The 17898-nt window shown below is 43.2% G+C and overlaps 1 protein-coding gene across 3 annotated transcripts in view; it reads right to left on the reverse strand.

Annotated features, from left to right (window-relative positions):
• Nucleotides 1-17898, reverse strand: part of LOC137618224 (uncharacterized) — a 76335-nt gene that overhangs the window by 14720 nt on the left and 43717 nt on the right. For all 3 annotated transcript variants that reach the window (XM_068348352.1, XM_068348350.1, XM_068348351.1), the window contains one exon: nucleotides 8411-8505. In XM_068348352.1, the coding sequence (XP_068204453.1) occupies nucleotides 8411-8505 (95 nt within the window). The remainder of the gene's footprint in view (nucleotides 1-8410; nucleotides 8506-17898) is intronic.

The following is a 17898-nucleotide window of genomic DNA, read 5'->3' on the forward strand; positions in this document are numbered from 1 at the left end:
AGATCTAGATGAGACTAATCTAGTAGAAAGGCATCTAAAAGAACCACTGCTGGGTCCGGGATAGGTGAGCAAAGTATTGAGAGCCTCTTGGACATCGAGGTTGCGAAGAGATCTATGGTTGGATGGCCCCAGGTGACCCAAAGTCTCTTGCATACATCTCTGTGGAGGGTCCAATATGTTGGAATTATTGTCCCTTCCTACTGAGACAAACTGCTAAGACATTCAAGTTGCCTTGGAAGAAATCTGTTACTAGTGAAAAGTCTAGACCTGTTGAACAGGAGAGGAGGTCACTAGCGAACTCGCACCATGTCAGAGAGTAGGTCCCTCCTTGCTAGGAGAAGAACATCAAAGCAGGGAGTTGTCCGTGTTGACCTCCATTACTTTGTCTTGAAGGAGAGACCTGAAGCTTTTCCAGGTCAGACTTACTGCCAGAAGCTTCTTGCAGTTAAAATGCATTGTCCTTTGACGCGAGTTCCATAATCCCGAGCATTCCCTACCGCCTAAGGTCGCACCCCAGCCTACGTCCGATGTGTCTGAGAAGAGAACGTGGTTGGGAGTCTGAACAGTCAGGGGAAGACCCTATAAAAGGTTGATAAAGTCCTTTCCTCAGGTTAGACCAGACTTATCTTCCGGAAACCGGGATCGAGACCGCTTCTAGCGTCTTGTCCTTTTCCAGTGAAGAGCTAGATGAAACCGAAGAGGACGGAGGTGTAGTCTTCCAAGTGACACCAAATGCACCACGGAAGACAGTGTCCTAACCAGACTCATCCACAGCCTGACAGGGCCGTATTCCTTCTTCAGCATATTCTGGATGGATAGCAGGGCTGGGGATTGATCTTCTTGTTCAGCCATGTCCTCATCAGAGGGTTCCTCATCCGAAACTGATGAGGAAACGGCAACGGAGTGGGCAACGTCTGACTCGCTGAATCCGGTCGCACTGGTGGATGCGTGACGGAGCCGGACACAAGATCATGGTACTGCTGCACAGTCTGTGAACTGTCAACCATGGGGAAGCGAGGAAGTACAGCGACAACCCGAAACTGTCTAGACTGTCTGGGTAGTACAGACAACCCCTTATCGGGTTGCTGAGGTTGCCGCACTGTGTCACAACAAGTCACCTCTGCTGGTTGTTGAACGCCTTCCCAGTGACACACTGAACGTCCACAACCACCTTCGAGAGTAGCATAACATCAACGTGCGACTGGCAACCCACACTGGGTCGCACCGGTGGAGGAACCATCTCAACTGGCGGACGTGAGTAGGATACCTCAGCGTCAACAGGGCGTACAACCAACCGGTAGGAAGGTCGTTGGCAAGAAGGGTCTTCTCCGTAAAAAATCCTCTATCAAGGACTAAGCTTGGACTGCATGTCTTGCAACAAAGCCCAAGGTCTATGGGAGCAGGTGTGGCAACAGACGGGGTTAGCGACTGAAGCGGAACCATTTACCCTCCCTGGAAGCATGATATGCTTAAATAAAAGTCCATAGGAGGCTAAGCAGCTTAAGGCTCCTCTCCAGATGACAGAGTCCTCAAGGGAATATCAGAAGGAGGGAGAACAGCCCTTTCTCATCTACAGGAACCATATCCGAGAAAAGCTAGGTTCTCTCAGTGAGGGTTTCACTGGTGCAAAAGCAGCAGACCAGAAGGCAACGTTATGAAACTGCTTGACAGTCTGTGAACTGTCAAAAACTGAACTGTCAACCACAACAGGAGCGTCAGGACATACAGCACTGGTGTATAAGTAGCAGACCAGAAGGCAACGTCATGTAACTGTTTGACAGTCTGTGAGTTGGCAACAACCAAAGTTGTGTGGGGAAGCCTCAACTCCTGACTGACTAGTTTGCTGCTGGCGAGTGGCGGTAACCACAGTGTGTTACGGAGGCTGACACACCCTGTCAAAACACGGCAGCTTGTGGTAGCTCACGCACGGCAACGGAGTGCTCTGTGTGTGGGAGTCATCATACATCTGGCAGGGTTGACTGTGCATGGGTGGAGGAGCTCTCACAACAAGAGTGTGAGAGCAGGAAGCCATGCCGGGCGCACAACCGTGGGATGTGTAGGCCCACGGGTGCATCGTCAACCTTCTCCGCAGTCGGAGTGTGGGAGCTGGCAACAACAAAAGCAGAGTGCTGGTGCGTGGGAGGGGCTGCGGTGGGTTGAGGAGCATGCGGTATGGTATGCGGAGCATGCTGTAAGGTATGCGGCTCATGCTGCATGGTATGCGGAGCATGCTGTAAGGTATGCAGAGCATGCTGCATGGGCTGCGGAGAATGCCGCATAGTGTTGGAACCCGGCAGCTCTACAGAACCTTCCCACTGCTGATGCGGTAGCTCACGCATGTTAGCAGATGGTGCAGCAAGAACATGCGTCTGGCAGGGTGGACTGCGCATCGGTGGTGGAGCTCTCACAGGTGGAGGGTGGGAGCAGGCAGCCGCAGTATCTGCTGAGCGCACAACCTCGGCGGGTTGTAGGTTAACAGGTGCATTGTCAACCTTCCAGCACGATACTCCTGCATGAAGGAGCAAGCTGAGACTGTATAGTCTGCAGCATGGACCACTAGGGTCTATGAAAGACAACAACAAACGGAGCTACTGTCCGTTGTGACTGAGGGTCTAAAACAGGTGGTGCGGCAACAGACGGAGTTACTGCCTGTTGCGGTACCACCTTGCCTCTCTTGGGAGGTGTGCAGTTGTCGTACTGCAGCGAGTCCGAACTGACCCAGTGGCTACACCTAGGCCGTTGGACTTGCGCGGAAGGGACCGACTTGCACTTAAAAGCTGCAAGATTTGGTCCATGGTTTCTGCGAGAAACCTCTTCCGCAGACGAGGAATAAATGGGCTCTCTCGTCTTTGTGTGGGTGGGGTGATCACGTCGGCAACGTGTGTAGATACACCCGAAACCACGGAGGGAAACGTTTGTTCGTCGATCAAGACCTGTGGAACCCATAAGTCCTTCGACATTACTTCTCCCCTGGGCTTGGGAGCTTGTAAGAGGTATCGGACAAGGTGAACAACTGGCACGAACAAACGAACCCTCGAACGCAACACTGTAACACTTTGCGCTTATCACTTTATCACTTTTGATTTTCTGTTTGCACTTATTTCACTGAACTCGAAACTTTAAGTGGTTTGTACCTGAAACACGCAATCCTATCCTTCATTAAAAGGTAGTAATTGCGAAAACAGTATTACAATGTAACAGAAAAACATAATGAAAGATAAAGAATTGAGTGGCTGGAAAAGAGACTAAACACTAGATCAAATAAACTACGTTTAAAATCTCTCACCGCATAAAGCCTGGGAACAAGAATAAAACTCTAGAAACGTTTTACCTTCTTCCCCTATAGCGACTAGGGAGAAGAGCAAAAAAACGAGAACAACGTTACCCGCTTGAACGAAACGTTTATCCTCCTCTCTCTCCCTCCGTCTCTATCTCTCTCTCTCTCTCTCTTGACTTAGAACCTGAGAGATGAGCTCAATTATATATCGTTAAAACATATTATTTGTTAAAGGAAAAAAAACTGAAAGGTTTCCCAAATAAAAAGTTCCTTATTAGAATTAAAACCATTTAAGCTAAGAAAGAATGAACGAAACGCTAGAATCGGTTTACTCTTACTGCAACGTGAAACCATGAAATACTCTCTCTCTATCGTAACGATAGAGCGCAAGTTGAACGTTCTGAACGTCAACAACTGCGGAGACTAAACAAAACGTTAGTTCAACTTTGAAAACAGTACGAGACTATCAAAGAAATTCTTTCAAAAACATTAAAATTAAAATAGCATAAATTCTTAACAGGAAAAACGATATGACGGGCTCAATGTTAATTAACTTCGGTTCCAAGTAAGGACCGCCTACTATTAGGAAAGGTCGCATATAAACAAACATAAAAATTAATTTTTATAAGTTTATAATAAATTACCAAAAACCTAAACACACTTCCGTCTAAGGGAAGGGTGGGTCATAAAAAGTGAAAGAGAGTCTATACTCTCTTCGAAACCAACACTTCCGTCTAAGGGAAGGGTCGGCCATTTAAAAGTGAAAGAGAGTCCATACTCTCTTCGTCACCATAATAAAATCTATCCAAAACGAGTTCAAGTTTTGAAATGAAGATAAAACCCCTGCATAGCGAAAGCTCAAAACTGGAATAGTGTACTTCACCAAAAAGTTGTGAAAACAAATCCAGTTAGGGACGGCGTACTAGTAGGTCTTGCCGGAGGCACGACAGAGGAAAAATTGAGTTCTTGTTGACAAGAAGTACTTGAGTACCTACTCACAGATGGCGCTGTTGTGTACACCCCCACCTGTATAGCGATCGCTGGCGTATCCTGACCGTAGATTTCTGTCGGGCAACAGAGTTGACAGCTACATGATCATCGGGTAAGATTAATATTGAAAATTGAAGAACCAAATTTAAAAGTGGATGATAGAATTCCTGTTGCAACTGGAAAATTATAATGTTTTATGTCCTATTTTTTCAGTATGAAATGCTCATTATCAAAGTAACCATCTTTGCCTGCCAGTGTCATCACATTTATAGTGAATGAAATACAGTATAGGATAAGTTTTAAAACATTTTATCCATGATTTAATAACAAAACTAAATTTTCCTACAAACCTACAGTTACCTTTGTTTTTTCTCTCTCTTTATCACACACTTTTTTTCAAATAAGCTACAAATACACTTTAATATTGAAATTGTTCTGCCACAGGGTCCCAGACCAATAAGGAAATTCTTTTAATATTTTTGCAAGGCCAAGGACTCGAATACCAGTCCCGATAGAAATTAGTGTAAACAGCAAGACTTGGCCCATTCGGCTGTAAAGAGACATAGGAGTTAACTCCAAAACTTCCTTATTTAACCCCTTCACTATGAAGACGTCAAAACATGCCTGGTGATACAGACGATCACGTCGGTATACGTCATTTAGAAACATAAAGCATATGGAGTTAAAATTACTCATATAACTCGTATATCCTACACAGTTCACACTCGGGAAATTTTACTAAAAAATCTCATCCTCTCTCTGATATTGGCCCCTCCTCATTCTTTCTTCAGCCAACAAACAAAGTCTTTGTAATTCTAGCCTTTATTTCTGATTGTGTAAGAGCTATTTCAGCCTGTTTTCTATGTTACCATATAAAATAACACCACTCTAGCCAACAGCAACATTCTCTACCTGAGGCATTGCTCAAATACCCCCAGACACCCCACAGCCTAGAGAAGTAGGGATGCCCCCATATCATCCCACCAATAACTGAGACACTCGGGGATTCTAGTCCTTATTTATGGTTATGTAAGGTCTATTTAAGAGTATTTTAATGTTGGCCTATGTGTTCAAATAACACAAAAAGTACTACGTACTTCAACCATCATCGGTTCTCAGCCTTTGACTTCGGTCCTACCCACAAAGTCACAAATCTTTTTCCCAGTAATGCAAATTGTTGACTCACGACTTTATATTTTTGTTTTCTTATTCTATTCCTTTTTCCTCAACTATCATTTCTAAAAAAATATCATCATCTTCATGTCTTATATACAGTATTTCATATGGTATTGTTCATTGTTTTCATGAGTAAAAGTTAGCGTACTCTCATTATTTCCATTTACTAACATTCTACGCATTATGCCATGTTCTTACATGCGCGGTCTCTATTTCCAAGCCTGTGAAACACCTAAAACAGGAATTATCCAGTTCATAGTGACAGTCACATGCAAGGTGTAATGACAGAAGAACAAATAAACCTTACGTCTAATGAACTAAATTTATATTATATCTCTGAAAAAATATCCTATGATCACTTCACATTGAATGGAAAAAATATTTTGGTTGTTTAGAGTGAAATACAATAGAATATAAAGCAAACTTTTGAAACATTTATGCTGTAATCAGCAGTAAAACAAATAAATATGGAAATGTGGGTTATTATAGAGTAAGTGAGCATGTATATCCAATGGTGACAAATCTCCTACATAGTTTGAGTAGTGGATCCACTGCCTCGTGGTGACGGGGTTAATTCTCTTGAATTAAGGATTTATACTTAAAATTTAAATCAACCAATCTCAACCATTAGAGCTGATTAGTATGTTACCAAGTTGTGGAATGATCTTCCTAATCGGGTGGTTGAATCAGTAGAACTTCAAAAGTTCAAAGTTGGAGCAAATGCTTTTTTGTTGACCAGGCGGACATGAGTCTTTTATAGTTTATTTATGACATATTTGTTTTTGATGCTGTTAATAGTTTATATATGACATGTCTGTTTTGACGTTGTTACTGTTTTTAGAATGATTTATTGTTAATTTGTTCTCTTCATTTATTTATTTCCTTATTTCCTTTCCTCACTGGGCTATTTTTCCCTATTGGAGCCCCTGGGCTTATAGCATCTTGCTTTTCCAACTAGGGTTGTAGCTTGGATAGTAATAATAATAATAACAGCCATTTTTTATGATAATATTACTAATAAATTCAGGATTTTTATTTTTTTCACATAGGGGACAAATTCACTTTAATATCAAATTCACTCAGCCAAAGGATCCCAGACCCCAGACATATAAGGAAATTCTTTTAATGATAAATATTTCTGTATAGCCCTGGATTAAAACCCAGCACCAATAAAAGTACAGTAAGCGTAAACAGTAAGACTCAGAATATCTGGCTTTAAAGAGAAATGTGTTGATTCCAATTCTGCTGTATTTAATCGTTTCAAATTCAAGATTTTTACTTCAAATTAAAAACAAACCGACAAGAATTTCTTTTATACCATCTGTAAATTTTAGTGTTACCTATTATCTACAGAATTTGCAATGGACAGGGGCCTGAGAGGTTGATGCCTGTGGGTAAGGAGGTCTACTGTTTATAATATTTAGAAAGGTAATTTAATCTTGAATAATCATTTATACTGTAATTGAAATTTCAATAACACTGTTAATTATTCAAATGGGTGAATTAATAGTATACACATCGTATTAACTGCATTGTTATCTATCATTTACTTTTCACTAGCTCCCTTTGATCTCTTCTTATTTAGTATCTTGTTCCAATTTTCTATGATCATTCAAATGCTAGTCCTTCAGATAAGCCTCTGAATCTAGAAATATAAATGTGTCTCGGTTGTCTAATTAAATCAATGATATTAACATTTGTAATTCCTATGCACATAAAGAGTATACCCATATATGAAAAAATTAAGTACAGAAGATAAAAAAATGGGTAACATTTACTATAGAAGATTAAAACTATATATAAGCAACAGTCTTGGGAGGGGTGCAAAGAACAAAGGCTATCAAATAGCTCAAGGTTTATGAATAATGTTTATATGGTTAAATGGAAACAAAGTAAGGCAACAAAACTGTCCCTTCAGCCATTGATAGCAGAGCATAAATTATTAGTAGTACCTAACAGCGTATTTGTTTCTTAACAGCTATTTGTCCAAATATTTATCATATTTATTCTGTTATTCATATCATTCTCACCTTCAAATCAATCTACTTCACTTCCCTTAGCTTCCATTTTCTTTATTTCCACATACTGCTGAATTGGCCTCCAGCTCTGTGAAAGCCGTTGAGATATTACCGTTAGAAAGTTATGGGGTCCTTTGACTGGCTGGACAGTAATAGATTGGATCCTTCTCTCTGGTTACGGTCCACTCTCCCTTTGCCTACACATATATTACCAAACAATTCTTCTTCACCCAAGAGGTTAACTACTGCACTGTAATTGTTCAGTGGCTACTTTCCTCTTGGTAAGGGTAGATGAGACTCTTTAGCTATGGTAAGCAACTCTTCTAGGAGAAGGATACACCAAAATCAAACCATTGTTCTCTGGCTCGGGTGGTGCCATAGCCTCTGTACTATGGTCTTTCACTGTCTTGGGGTAGAGTTCTCTTGCTTGAAGGTACACTCGTGTACCCTATTCTATCTAATTTCTCTTCCTCTTGTTTTGTTAAAGTTTTTATAGTTTATATGGGAAATATTTATTTTAATGTTGCTACTGTTCTTAAAATATTTTATTTTTCCTTATTTCCTTTCCTCACTGGGCTATTTTCCCTGTTGGAGTCCCCGGGCTTATAGCATCCTGCTTTTCCAACTAGGGTTGTAGCTTAGCAAGTAATAATAATAATAATAATAATAATAATAATAATAATACAGGGCCTTCTTGGCTTGCTTCATATGAACAACAACAAAATATACAGTACTTTCTTTGTCAATGCTCTATGGCTATACAACTTAAAAAAACTCACGAATGTTACCCCTGACATATAAATGATTCTACTTATGGCATGTCTTCCTCCATTAGACATTTCAATCTACAAAGTTGAACTTAGAAGTCTCATGAAATTATGATGGCAACAATGCTGAAAGCAACTGCATCTACAGTATAACAATCATAATTGAAAAGAGTCACTATTACCTTTCGTAGCCCTTGAAGCAAGATAATACTGCAGCCTATGAGACAAACACCTCCAAGGGCTGTAATGCCACCAAAGAGCATCAAGGAGTTGCGAACTGTAAAATACAAAAAGGTCAGTACTTATCTGCGGAAATAACTAATACATAAATGAATATAATGAATTGAAACGATTAATTAAATATGATTATTAACAGTATGTAGATATATAACAGGCACTGGTATATATCTATAGTACTAAAACTAACACATGAGATGTTTTCATTAATAATCATTTAGTTGTGTTATTGATAAATGAGCCTAAAGTTATACAAAGAACCTACAGCAAGAAGTATTTCAAATATCACATGGATATTAATAAATTTACATTAAATTCTTGAGAATAAATCTAAACTATATACTGATGCATATTACAATAAAAACAACAAAAAATTTACTTTGTACAGATACATATTTCAAACAAACAAATCTATGGTAAAATATTCAAATGATATCATTATGTTCTCCCTTGCCGTAGTTAATAAATTATTTAATGTTATAACACAAAAACAAAAAAGGTTTCCTCTCTTTAAGAATACGCTTCTTGTGCATTTTAAAAATGTTATTTTCATTAGTAAAATAAATTTTTGAATATACTTACCCGATAATCATGTAGCTGTCAACTCCGTTGCCCGACAGAATTCTACGGAAGGGATACGCCAGCGATCACTATACTAGAAGGGGGTGTACTCACCAGCGCCACCTGTGGCCAGGTACTGCAGTACTTCTTGTTGACACCACCTCAATTTTTCCTCGGTCCACTGGTTCTCTAGGGGAGGAAGGGTGGGTCAATTAAATCATGATTATCGGGTAAGTATATTCAAAAATTTATTTTACTAATGAAAATAACATTTTTCAATATTAATCTTACCCGATAATCATGTAGCTGATTCACACCCAGGGAGGTGGGTGAAAACCAGTGTACATGTATATCAGTAAGCTAAGTATCCCATATTTCATAATATCAGTTATTCAAAATAACAATGAAATTATAAGTACCTGGTAAGGAAGTCGACTTGAACCATTACTCTGCCTTTAATAAGTTCGTCTTCCTTACTGAGCGCAGCGTTCCTCTTAGGAGGCTGAACAACCCTAAGGTGCTGAAGTATAAAGGGCTGCAACCCATACTAAAGGACCTCTACACAACCTCTAACCTAGGCGCTTCTCAAGAACGAATTGACCACCCGCCAAATCAAACAGGATGCGGAAGGCTTCTTAGCCTACCGTAACAACCCAAAAAACAACAATAAAAGCATTCAAGAGAAAGGTTAAAAAGGTTATGGGATTAAGGGAATGTAGTGGCTGAGCCCTCACCTACTACTGCACTCGCTGCTACGAATGGTCCCAGGGTGTAGCAGTTCTCGTAAAGAGACTGGACATCTTTGAGATAAAATGATGCAAACACTGACTTGCTCCTCCAATAAGTTGCATCCATAATACTCTGCAGAGAACGGTTCTGTTTAAAGGCCATCGAAGTAGCTACAGCTCTCACTTCGTGGGTCCTTACCTTCAGCAAAGCAAGGTCTTCATCCTTCATGTGAGAATGAGCTTCTCTAATCAGAAGCCTTATATAATACGAAACTGCGTTTTTGGACATAGGCATCGAAGGTTTCTTGATGGCACACCATAAGGCCTCTGACTGTCCTCGTATAGGTTTTGACCTTTTAAGATAGTATTTCAGAGCTCTGACAGGGCAAAGAACTCTCTCTAGCTCGTTACCCACCATGTTGGAAAGGCTAGGAATCTCGAACGATCTAGGCCAAGGACGTGAAGGAAGTTCATTTTTAGCTAAAAATCCGAGCTGTAAAGAACATGTTGCTGATTCGGATGTTAATCCTATGTTCTTGCTGAAGGCGTGAACCTCACTAACTCTTTTGGCTGTCGCAAGGCAGACGAGGAAAAGAGTTTTGAGAGTAAGGTCTTTGAAGGAAGCTGACTGGAGAGGTTCGAACCTAGGAGACATCAGGAACCTTAAGACTACGTCTAAATTCCAGCCTGGAGTGGACAAACGACGTTCTTTAGAAGTCTCGAAAGATTTAAGGATGTCTTGTAGGTCCTTGTTGGAGGAAAGATCCAAACCTCTGTGGCGGAGAACTGAAGCCAACATACTTCTGTACCCTTTAATCGTAGGAGCCGAAAGAGATCTAACATTCCTAAGATGTAACAGGAAGTCAGCAACTTGGGTTACAGAGGTATTGGTAGAGGAAACTGCATTGGCTCTGCACCAGCTTCGGAAGACTTCCCACTTGGATTGATAGACTCTACGAGTGGATATCCTCCTTGCTCTGGCAATCGCTCTGGCTGCCTCTTTCGAAAAGCCTCTAGCTCTAGCGAGTCTTTCGACAGTCTGAAGGCAGTCAGACGAAGAGCGTGAAGGTTTGGGTGTACCTTTTTTACGTGAGGTTGACGTAGAAGGTCCACTCTTAGAGGGAGAGTCCTGGGAACGTCGACCAGCCATTGTAGTACCTCTGTGAACCATTCTCTTGCAGGCCAAAGGGGAGCAACCAGCGTCAGCCGTGTCCCTTCGTGAGAGATGAACTTCTGAATGACTCTGTTGATGATCTTGAACGGCGGGAATGCATATAGGTCGAGATGGGACCAATCCAGCAGAAAAGCATCCACGTGAACTGCTGCTGGGTCTGGAACTGGGGAACAGTACAAAGGGAGCCTCTTGGTCATGGAGGTGGCGAACAGGTCTATCGTTGGCTGACCCCACAAGGCCCAAAGTCTGTTGCACACGCTCTTGTGAAGGGTCCATTCCGTGGGGATGACTTGATCTTTCCTGCTGAGGCGATCTGCTGAGACGTTCATATTGCCCTGAATGAACCTCGTTACTAGTGTGAGGTTTAGACTTCTTGACCAAATGAGGAGGTCCCTTGCTATCTCGTACAGCTTCCTCGAATGGGTCCCTCCCTGCTTGGAGATGTAAGCCAAGGCTGTGGTGTTGTCGGAGTTCACCTCCACCACCTTGTTTAGCAGGAGGGACTTGAAGTTCATTAAGGCCAGATGAACTGCCAGCAGCTCCTTGCAGTTGATGTGAAGCGTTTCCTGTTCCTTGTTCCATGTTCCCGAGCATTCCTGTCCGTCCAAGGTCGCGCCCCAGCCCGAGTCTGATGCGTCCGAAAAGAGATGAAGATTGGGGGTCTGAATCGCTAACGATAGACCCTCCTTAAGAAGGATGTTGGTCTTCCACCACATGAGAGTAGTCTTCATCTCTTTGGTGACAGGAATAGAGACCGCTTCGAGCGTCAAATCCTTGTCCCAGTGAGCTGCTAGATGGAATTGGAGAGGGCGGAGGTGGAGTCTCCCTAACTCGATGAACAGGGCTAACGATGACAGGGTCCCTGTTAGACTCATCCACTGTCTCACCGAGCAACTGTTCCTCTTCAGCATGCTCAGAATGCACTCTAGGGCTTGGCTGATTCTTGGGGCCGATGGAAAAGCCCGAAAAGCTTGACTCCGAATCTCCATTCCCAGGTAAACGATGGATTGGGAGGGAATGAGCTGGGACTTTTCTAAGTTGACCAAAAGACCCAGTTCCTTGATCAAGTCCAAAGTCCAGTTGAGACTCTCCAGACAGCGACGACTTGTGGGGGCTCTTAACAGCCAGTCGTCTAAATAAAGGGAGGCTCTGATGTCCGCTAAGTGGAGGAATTTTGCAATATTCCTCATCAGACGCGTAAACACCATAGGCGCTGTGCTTAGGCCAAAACACAGGGCTTGGAATTGGTACACAACCTTTCCAAAAACGAATCTCAGGAAAGGTTGGGAGTCTGGATGAATAGGAACGTGAAAGTAAGCGTCTTTCAGATCCAACGAGACCATCCAGTCCTCCTGCCTGACCGCTGCTAGGACCGACTTCGTCGTCTCCATAGTGAACGTCTGCTTGGTGACATAAGCATTGAGCGCACTGACGTCCAGCACCGGTCTCCAACCTCCTGTCTTCTTGGCCACCAGAAAGAGACGGTTGTAGAAGCCCGGGGATTGATGGTCCCGGACTATCACCACTGCCTTCTTCTGTAACAGGAGCGACACCTCCTGGTGTAACGCTAGCCTCTTGTCCTTTTCCTTGTAGTTGGGAGAGAGGTTGATGGGAGAAGTGGTCAGAGGGGGATTGCGGCAGAATGGTATCCTGTAACCCTCCCTTAGCCCCTTGACAGACTGGGTGTCTGCACCTCTTCTTTCCCAAGCTTGCCAGAAGATCTTGAGTCTGGCTCCTACTGCTGTCTGGAGAGGAGGAGAGTCAGTGTTTGCCTTTCGAAGGCTTGGGACCTTTTTTAGACCTGCCCCTGAAAGCGTCTGGACGGGTACTTCCTCGGCTGGGGGCTCTGCCACGAAAGGGCGGAATAAATCTTGTAGCAGGAGTATCGGCCACTGGGGTACGGTAGGTTCTAGGAACCGAAGGAGCAACCTTAACCTTACGAGCTGAAGAGGTCACAAGGTCATGAGTGTCCTTCTGAATAAGGGCCGCAGACAATTCCTTGATAAGCTCCTCAGGAAACAGGAACTTAGAAAGCGGAGCAAAAAGTAACTGAGACCTTTGACAAGAGGTGATTCCAGTGGAAAGGAAAGTGCAAAGTTGTTCCCTTTTCTTGAGTACTCCCGAAACAAACATGGAGGCAAGTTCGCCGGACCCATCGCGAATTGCTTTATCCATACAGGACATTATAAGCATGGCCGAGTCCTTGTCAGAAGGGGCAGTCTTCTTGCTCAAGGCCCCCAGGCACCAGTCGAGAAAATTGAAAATCTCAAAGGCGCGAAAGACACCCTTTAAGAAGTGGTCTAAGTCGGAAAAGGTCCAGCAGACCTTAGAGCGCCTCATAGCCGATCTACGTGGAGAGTCAACCAAACTTGAGAAGTCAGCCTGGGCAGAGGCAGGGATTCCCAAGCCTGGTTCCTCTCCTGTGGCATACCATACGCCCGCCTTAGAAGTCAGCTTAGTAGGAGGAAACATAAAAGAAGGCTTCCCTAGTTGCTGTTTGGACTGCAACCAATCCCCTAACATTCTTAAAGCTCTCTTAGAGGATCTAGCAAAGAAGAGCTTAGTGTAGGCCGACTTAACAGGTTGCATGCCTAGAGAAAACTCAGATGGAGGAGAGCGAGGGGTAGCAGAAACAAAATGATCCGGGTAAACCTCTCTGAAAAGAGCCAGGACCTTGCGAAAGTCAATGGAGGGTGGTAACGACTTGGGTTCCTCCACGTCCGAAGAGGGATCATCTAGGTGCGCAGCTTCCTCCTCAGAAACCTCATCACCTGAGTGTTGAGAAGCGAGAGGTAAAGTTACAGCGGTATGCTGAACAGCAGAATCCTGACAAGCGGGTGCATAAACACTTGCGGTCTCATCCTCAAGTCTCTGTTGAAGAGGATGAGGGCTGGTAATGACAAAGTCATGAGGCTGGGATGAAGGAAGTTCTGCGGAGGTTTGAGGAGCAAGTGTGGTGAGAGGCGACTGTAGTAAAACCTGAGGTTCAGGCTGCAAAGACTGATCAAATAGAGGAGAAGGTGGTAGATGCATGCGTTGAGGTGGCTGACTCATTGCATGAGGTTCCTGTCTCAAGAGTTGCGCTTGCTTCAAGGGTTGAGGTGGTTGCGCAGTAGAAGATTCCTGTCTCACGAGTTGAGGTTCTTGAGGTGTGAGCTGCGAGAGTTGAGGTGGCGGCTGCGCAGAACGCGGTTCCTGTCTCACGAGTTGAGGTTCTTGAGGTGCTTGCCTCGAGAGTTGCGGTTCTCGCCTCGAGGAAAGTGGAGGTAGCAGCTGCGAGAGCTGAGGTGGCTGCCTCAAGGATGGTAGAGGTTGTCGTACCTCAAGAGGTTGCTGCCTCGAGGATGGTCTTACTGCAAGAAACTCTTGCCTCAAAGGAAGAGGAGGTTGTAAGGCATAAGACTCCTGTCCCCATTGTTGAGGAGGTTGTCGCGTGGTAAGAGATTCCTGCCTCAAGGAAGGTGGAGGTTGCTGCACAACGCTGGTAACTGGCAACTCCCAACGCGGTAGCTCACGCATGGAGGTAGCTTGAGGAACCTCAACTTCGTACGTCTGGCAGACTGGACTGCGGTGAGGAGGAGGAGCGCTCGCAGGAGGAGGTGTAACCTTCTCTGCCTGAAACTCACGCATTAAGACCGCAAGCTGCGACTGCATGGACTGCAGCAAAGCCATCTTGGGATCAACAGACGATGAGGTCTGTTGAGGCAAAGCCTTAACAGAAGATGAGGTCTGTTGAGGCATCGCCTTACCTCTCTTAGGAGGTGTGCAGTCACCTGATGACTGCGGCGAGTCAGAGCTAGCCCAATGACTACATCCTGGCTGTTGAACTCGTGAGGTCTGGACTTTACGCTTAAGAGGTCTTGAGACCTGAGTCCAGCGTTTTCTCCCCGAAAATTCTTGTGCAGACGAGGAAAATAAAGGCTCAATCGTCTGAGAGTGGAAGTGACGATCTCTGTAAGATACGCCCGCAACCACCGAGGATACTTCTGTGCGCCGATCAAGGCCTGCCGAACCCTTTTGCCCTTCGACATTGCTTCTCCCCTGGGCTTGGGAGCTTGCAAGAGGTCCCGGACTGGGAGGACGACTGGCACGCACAGAAGTACCCTCACGCACAACACTGACACTGACACTAGCACTCGGCACAGCACTGGCACTACCACTTCCCACTGCACTTTTCACTTTAAGTTCCTTGACGTCCGCCAAGAGGAACTTGTGGTCACTCACTACCGACTCCACTTTATCACCTAAAGCCTGAATGGCACGTAAAACATCAGACATATCAGGCTGAGCACAAATAGTAGGTTCGGGGGTAGCCACTACAGGGGGAGGAAAAGGTTGAGGATCATGGGGTGAGGAATAAAGCGAAGAGCGAGCCGAACTCCTCCTAATGAGGAATCGAACAAACTCAAGTTCCGAAAGTCCGGCGCATTCCTCACATCGATCTTCCAACTGACAGGATTTTCCCCTACAGTCGGAACAAATGGTGTGAGGATCAACCGAGGCCTTCGGAATACGCCTAATACAAGTCCTACATCGTCTTTGGGGAGGAGCTTGAGAAAGGTCGGACATCTTGAATCAAAGAACTAGTCAAGGGGAATTCCAATTAAAGCAAAAGATCGTTAACCATTAATCAAATCAATATAAAAGCTATCTAAGCTAATAGACAAGTTTCCAGTATAGCGAAAGCTGAAATCTTAGAGCAATACTTCACCAAAAACCGTGAACAAGACTCCAAAATTATAAGCGTATCCATGTAGGTCTTGCCGGAAGCACGACAGAGGAAAAATTGAGGTGGTGTCAACAAGAAGTACTGCAGTACCTGGCCACAGGTGGCGCTGGTGAGTACACCCCCTTCTAGTATAGTGATCGCTGGCGTATCCCTTCCGTAGAATTCTGTCGGGCAACGGAGTTGACAGCTACATGATTATCGGGTAAGATTAATATTGAAAAATAACCATTCACTTAGTGGTAGCCCAAGTTTACAGCACCTCACTTTTTCAAAAAGCCTCTACAAGAAAAAATTACGCTAGGCTCCAAAATGCCCCGTGGCACAAAATTGTGGATCAATGTGTCTTTTCTTTTAAAATAGACCTTCTGACTTGGTTCCCCATAGTTTGACCAGCTTGTGTGCTTTCAAGATTAACTAGCTTTTTATCCTGACATTTCTTTGTGAAGTGATTCTTTTATCTTCAGCTGAAATCGAAAGTCACACTAATCTAACCAGATGTTTGGTTTATTTTCAAGATTTTGATTCAATTTTGTTGTTTGGTATACCGTACTATTAATCTAATATTCTGTATTAATCTTATTCACCAAGTTTTATCTTGCATAAGGTTTATCAGTGATTCCTACTTTACCCTTTCTTTTTATTCAAAATTTTTGATATGCAGTAATTAACTTATGTTAATTTCCAGGTTAGTACTGGTCTCATATTTTTGTATAGCATTAGTCTAAGTCTGGCTTATCATCCTTTGTGTCTGGTTTTCAAAGCATTCGAAAGCTTTGTAATTTTACAAAGTTTTTCAAGCTTAGTAAAGGATTTTACCTGTTATTTGTGAGGATATACTATTTAATTTAACTCTTGCTTAGAGCAACGTAAAGTTATTCAAGCATCTATCCAACTCAGTATTCTGTACATTGTACAAAAATCACTAAAGAACCTAACCTTAATACTGTATGGTGTCGGGTGTCGGTAGAGTGGCTCAGGTAAGGTAGCTAGGGCCTCTGTTACGGCCCTTCCCTTTGATGAAGGAATTATCTAAATGGAAGACAGCCTGTGAATAGTGGTTTTCACACGCCCCTGCCTTATACACGACGCCCACTGGGTGCTCGCGCGAGGGTAGTAACCTCTGCATTCCATACTTTTAACTTTCTCTGGTATATTTGGAAGTATTTATATCAGAAAAGTGTAAAGAAGGACTCTTTACACCGGGCGTCACAGGTATCTCTCCAGAAATAGATTTTTCCTTTGTCAAAATCCCTTTTTAGAGGTTAAGTCCTCTACCAATCAAGTGAGCTTGTGAAATAGCTTAATGACTTGTTCAGCCACACTTCTCCCTGATAAATGAAAAGGTACTGTATTGGCATGTTATACATCACAAACTAATACAGAAAAAAACTTTCTCAAGGATTCATCCAGCTCTTCTGTCTGTCATTTCCACTTTGCCTGTATCTCTTGGGGTCCTGTGAAAAGTGTGAGGATTCATCTTATGAAGACCAAGACTTTTCGAGGGGGGTTGAAGATGGTTTCAATTAACAGGCGAGTTTAATTCAAGGTATTCAATGCCTTTAGATTTTTAGAAATAATTTTAAAGGTCTATGGATACAGTATACAGTACTGTATTTACAAAAAAACAGGCATCTAATATGGCAGTCAGTGGTTGATATCAGAGTCGTGTTCACCAGTCCGATATTCAAAATGAATATGGGAGTTTATTCTAATATTACAAACTACAATATGAGTAGGATATGATGACCAAGCGGTACTGTACTATGGTTTTTTACAAATGCACATCATATATACTGTACATTAATGTCCTCAACAAATTGATTACATGTTTTTAAATGTTTGTTTCTTTCTCAATATTTCATTAGTGTGTAAAATGTTATTTTCATTGGTAAAACAAATTTTTGAATATACTTACCCGATAATCATGTAGCTGTCAACTCTGTTGCCGACAGAAATCTACGGTCGGGATACGCCAGCGATCGCTATACAGGTGGGGGTGAACACCACAGCGCCATCTGTGGTCAGGTACTCCAGTACTTCTTGTCAACACCACCACAATTTTTTCCTCGGTCCACTGGTTCTCTATGGGGAGGAAGGGTGGGTCAATTAAATCATGATTATCGGGTAAGTATATTCAAAAATTTATTTTACTAATGAAAATAACATTTTTCAATATTAATCTTACCCGATAATCATGTAGCTGATTCACACCCAGGGTGGTGGGTGGAGACCAGCATACAT

This window comes from Palaemon carinicauda, chromosome 24, assembly GCF_036898095.1.
Source record: "Palaemon carinicauda isolate YSFRI2023 chromosome 24, ASM3689809v2, whole genome shotgun sequence".
NCBI classification, from domain to species: Eukaryota; Metazoa; Arthropoda; class Malacostraca; order Decapoda; family Palaemonidae; genus Palaemon; species Palaemon carinicauda.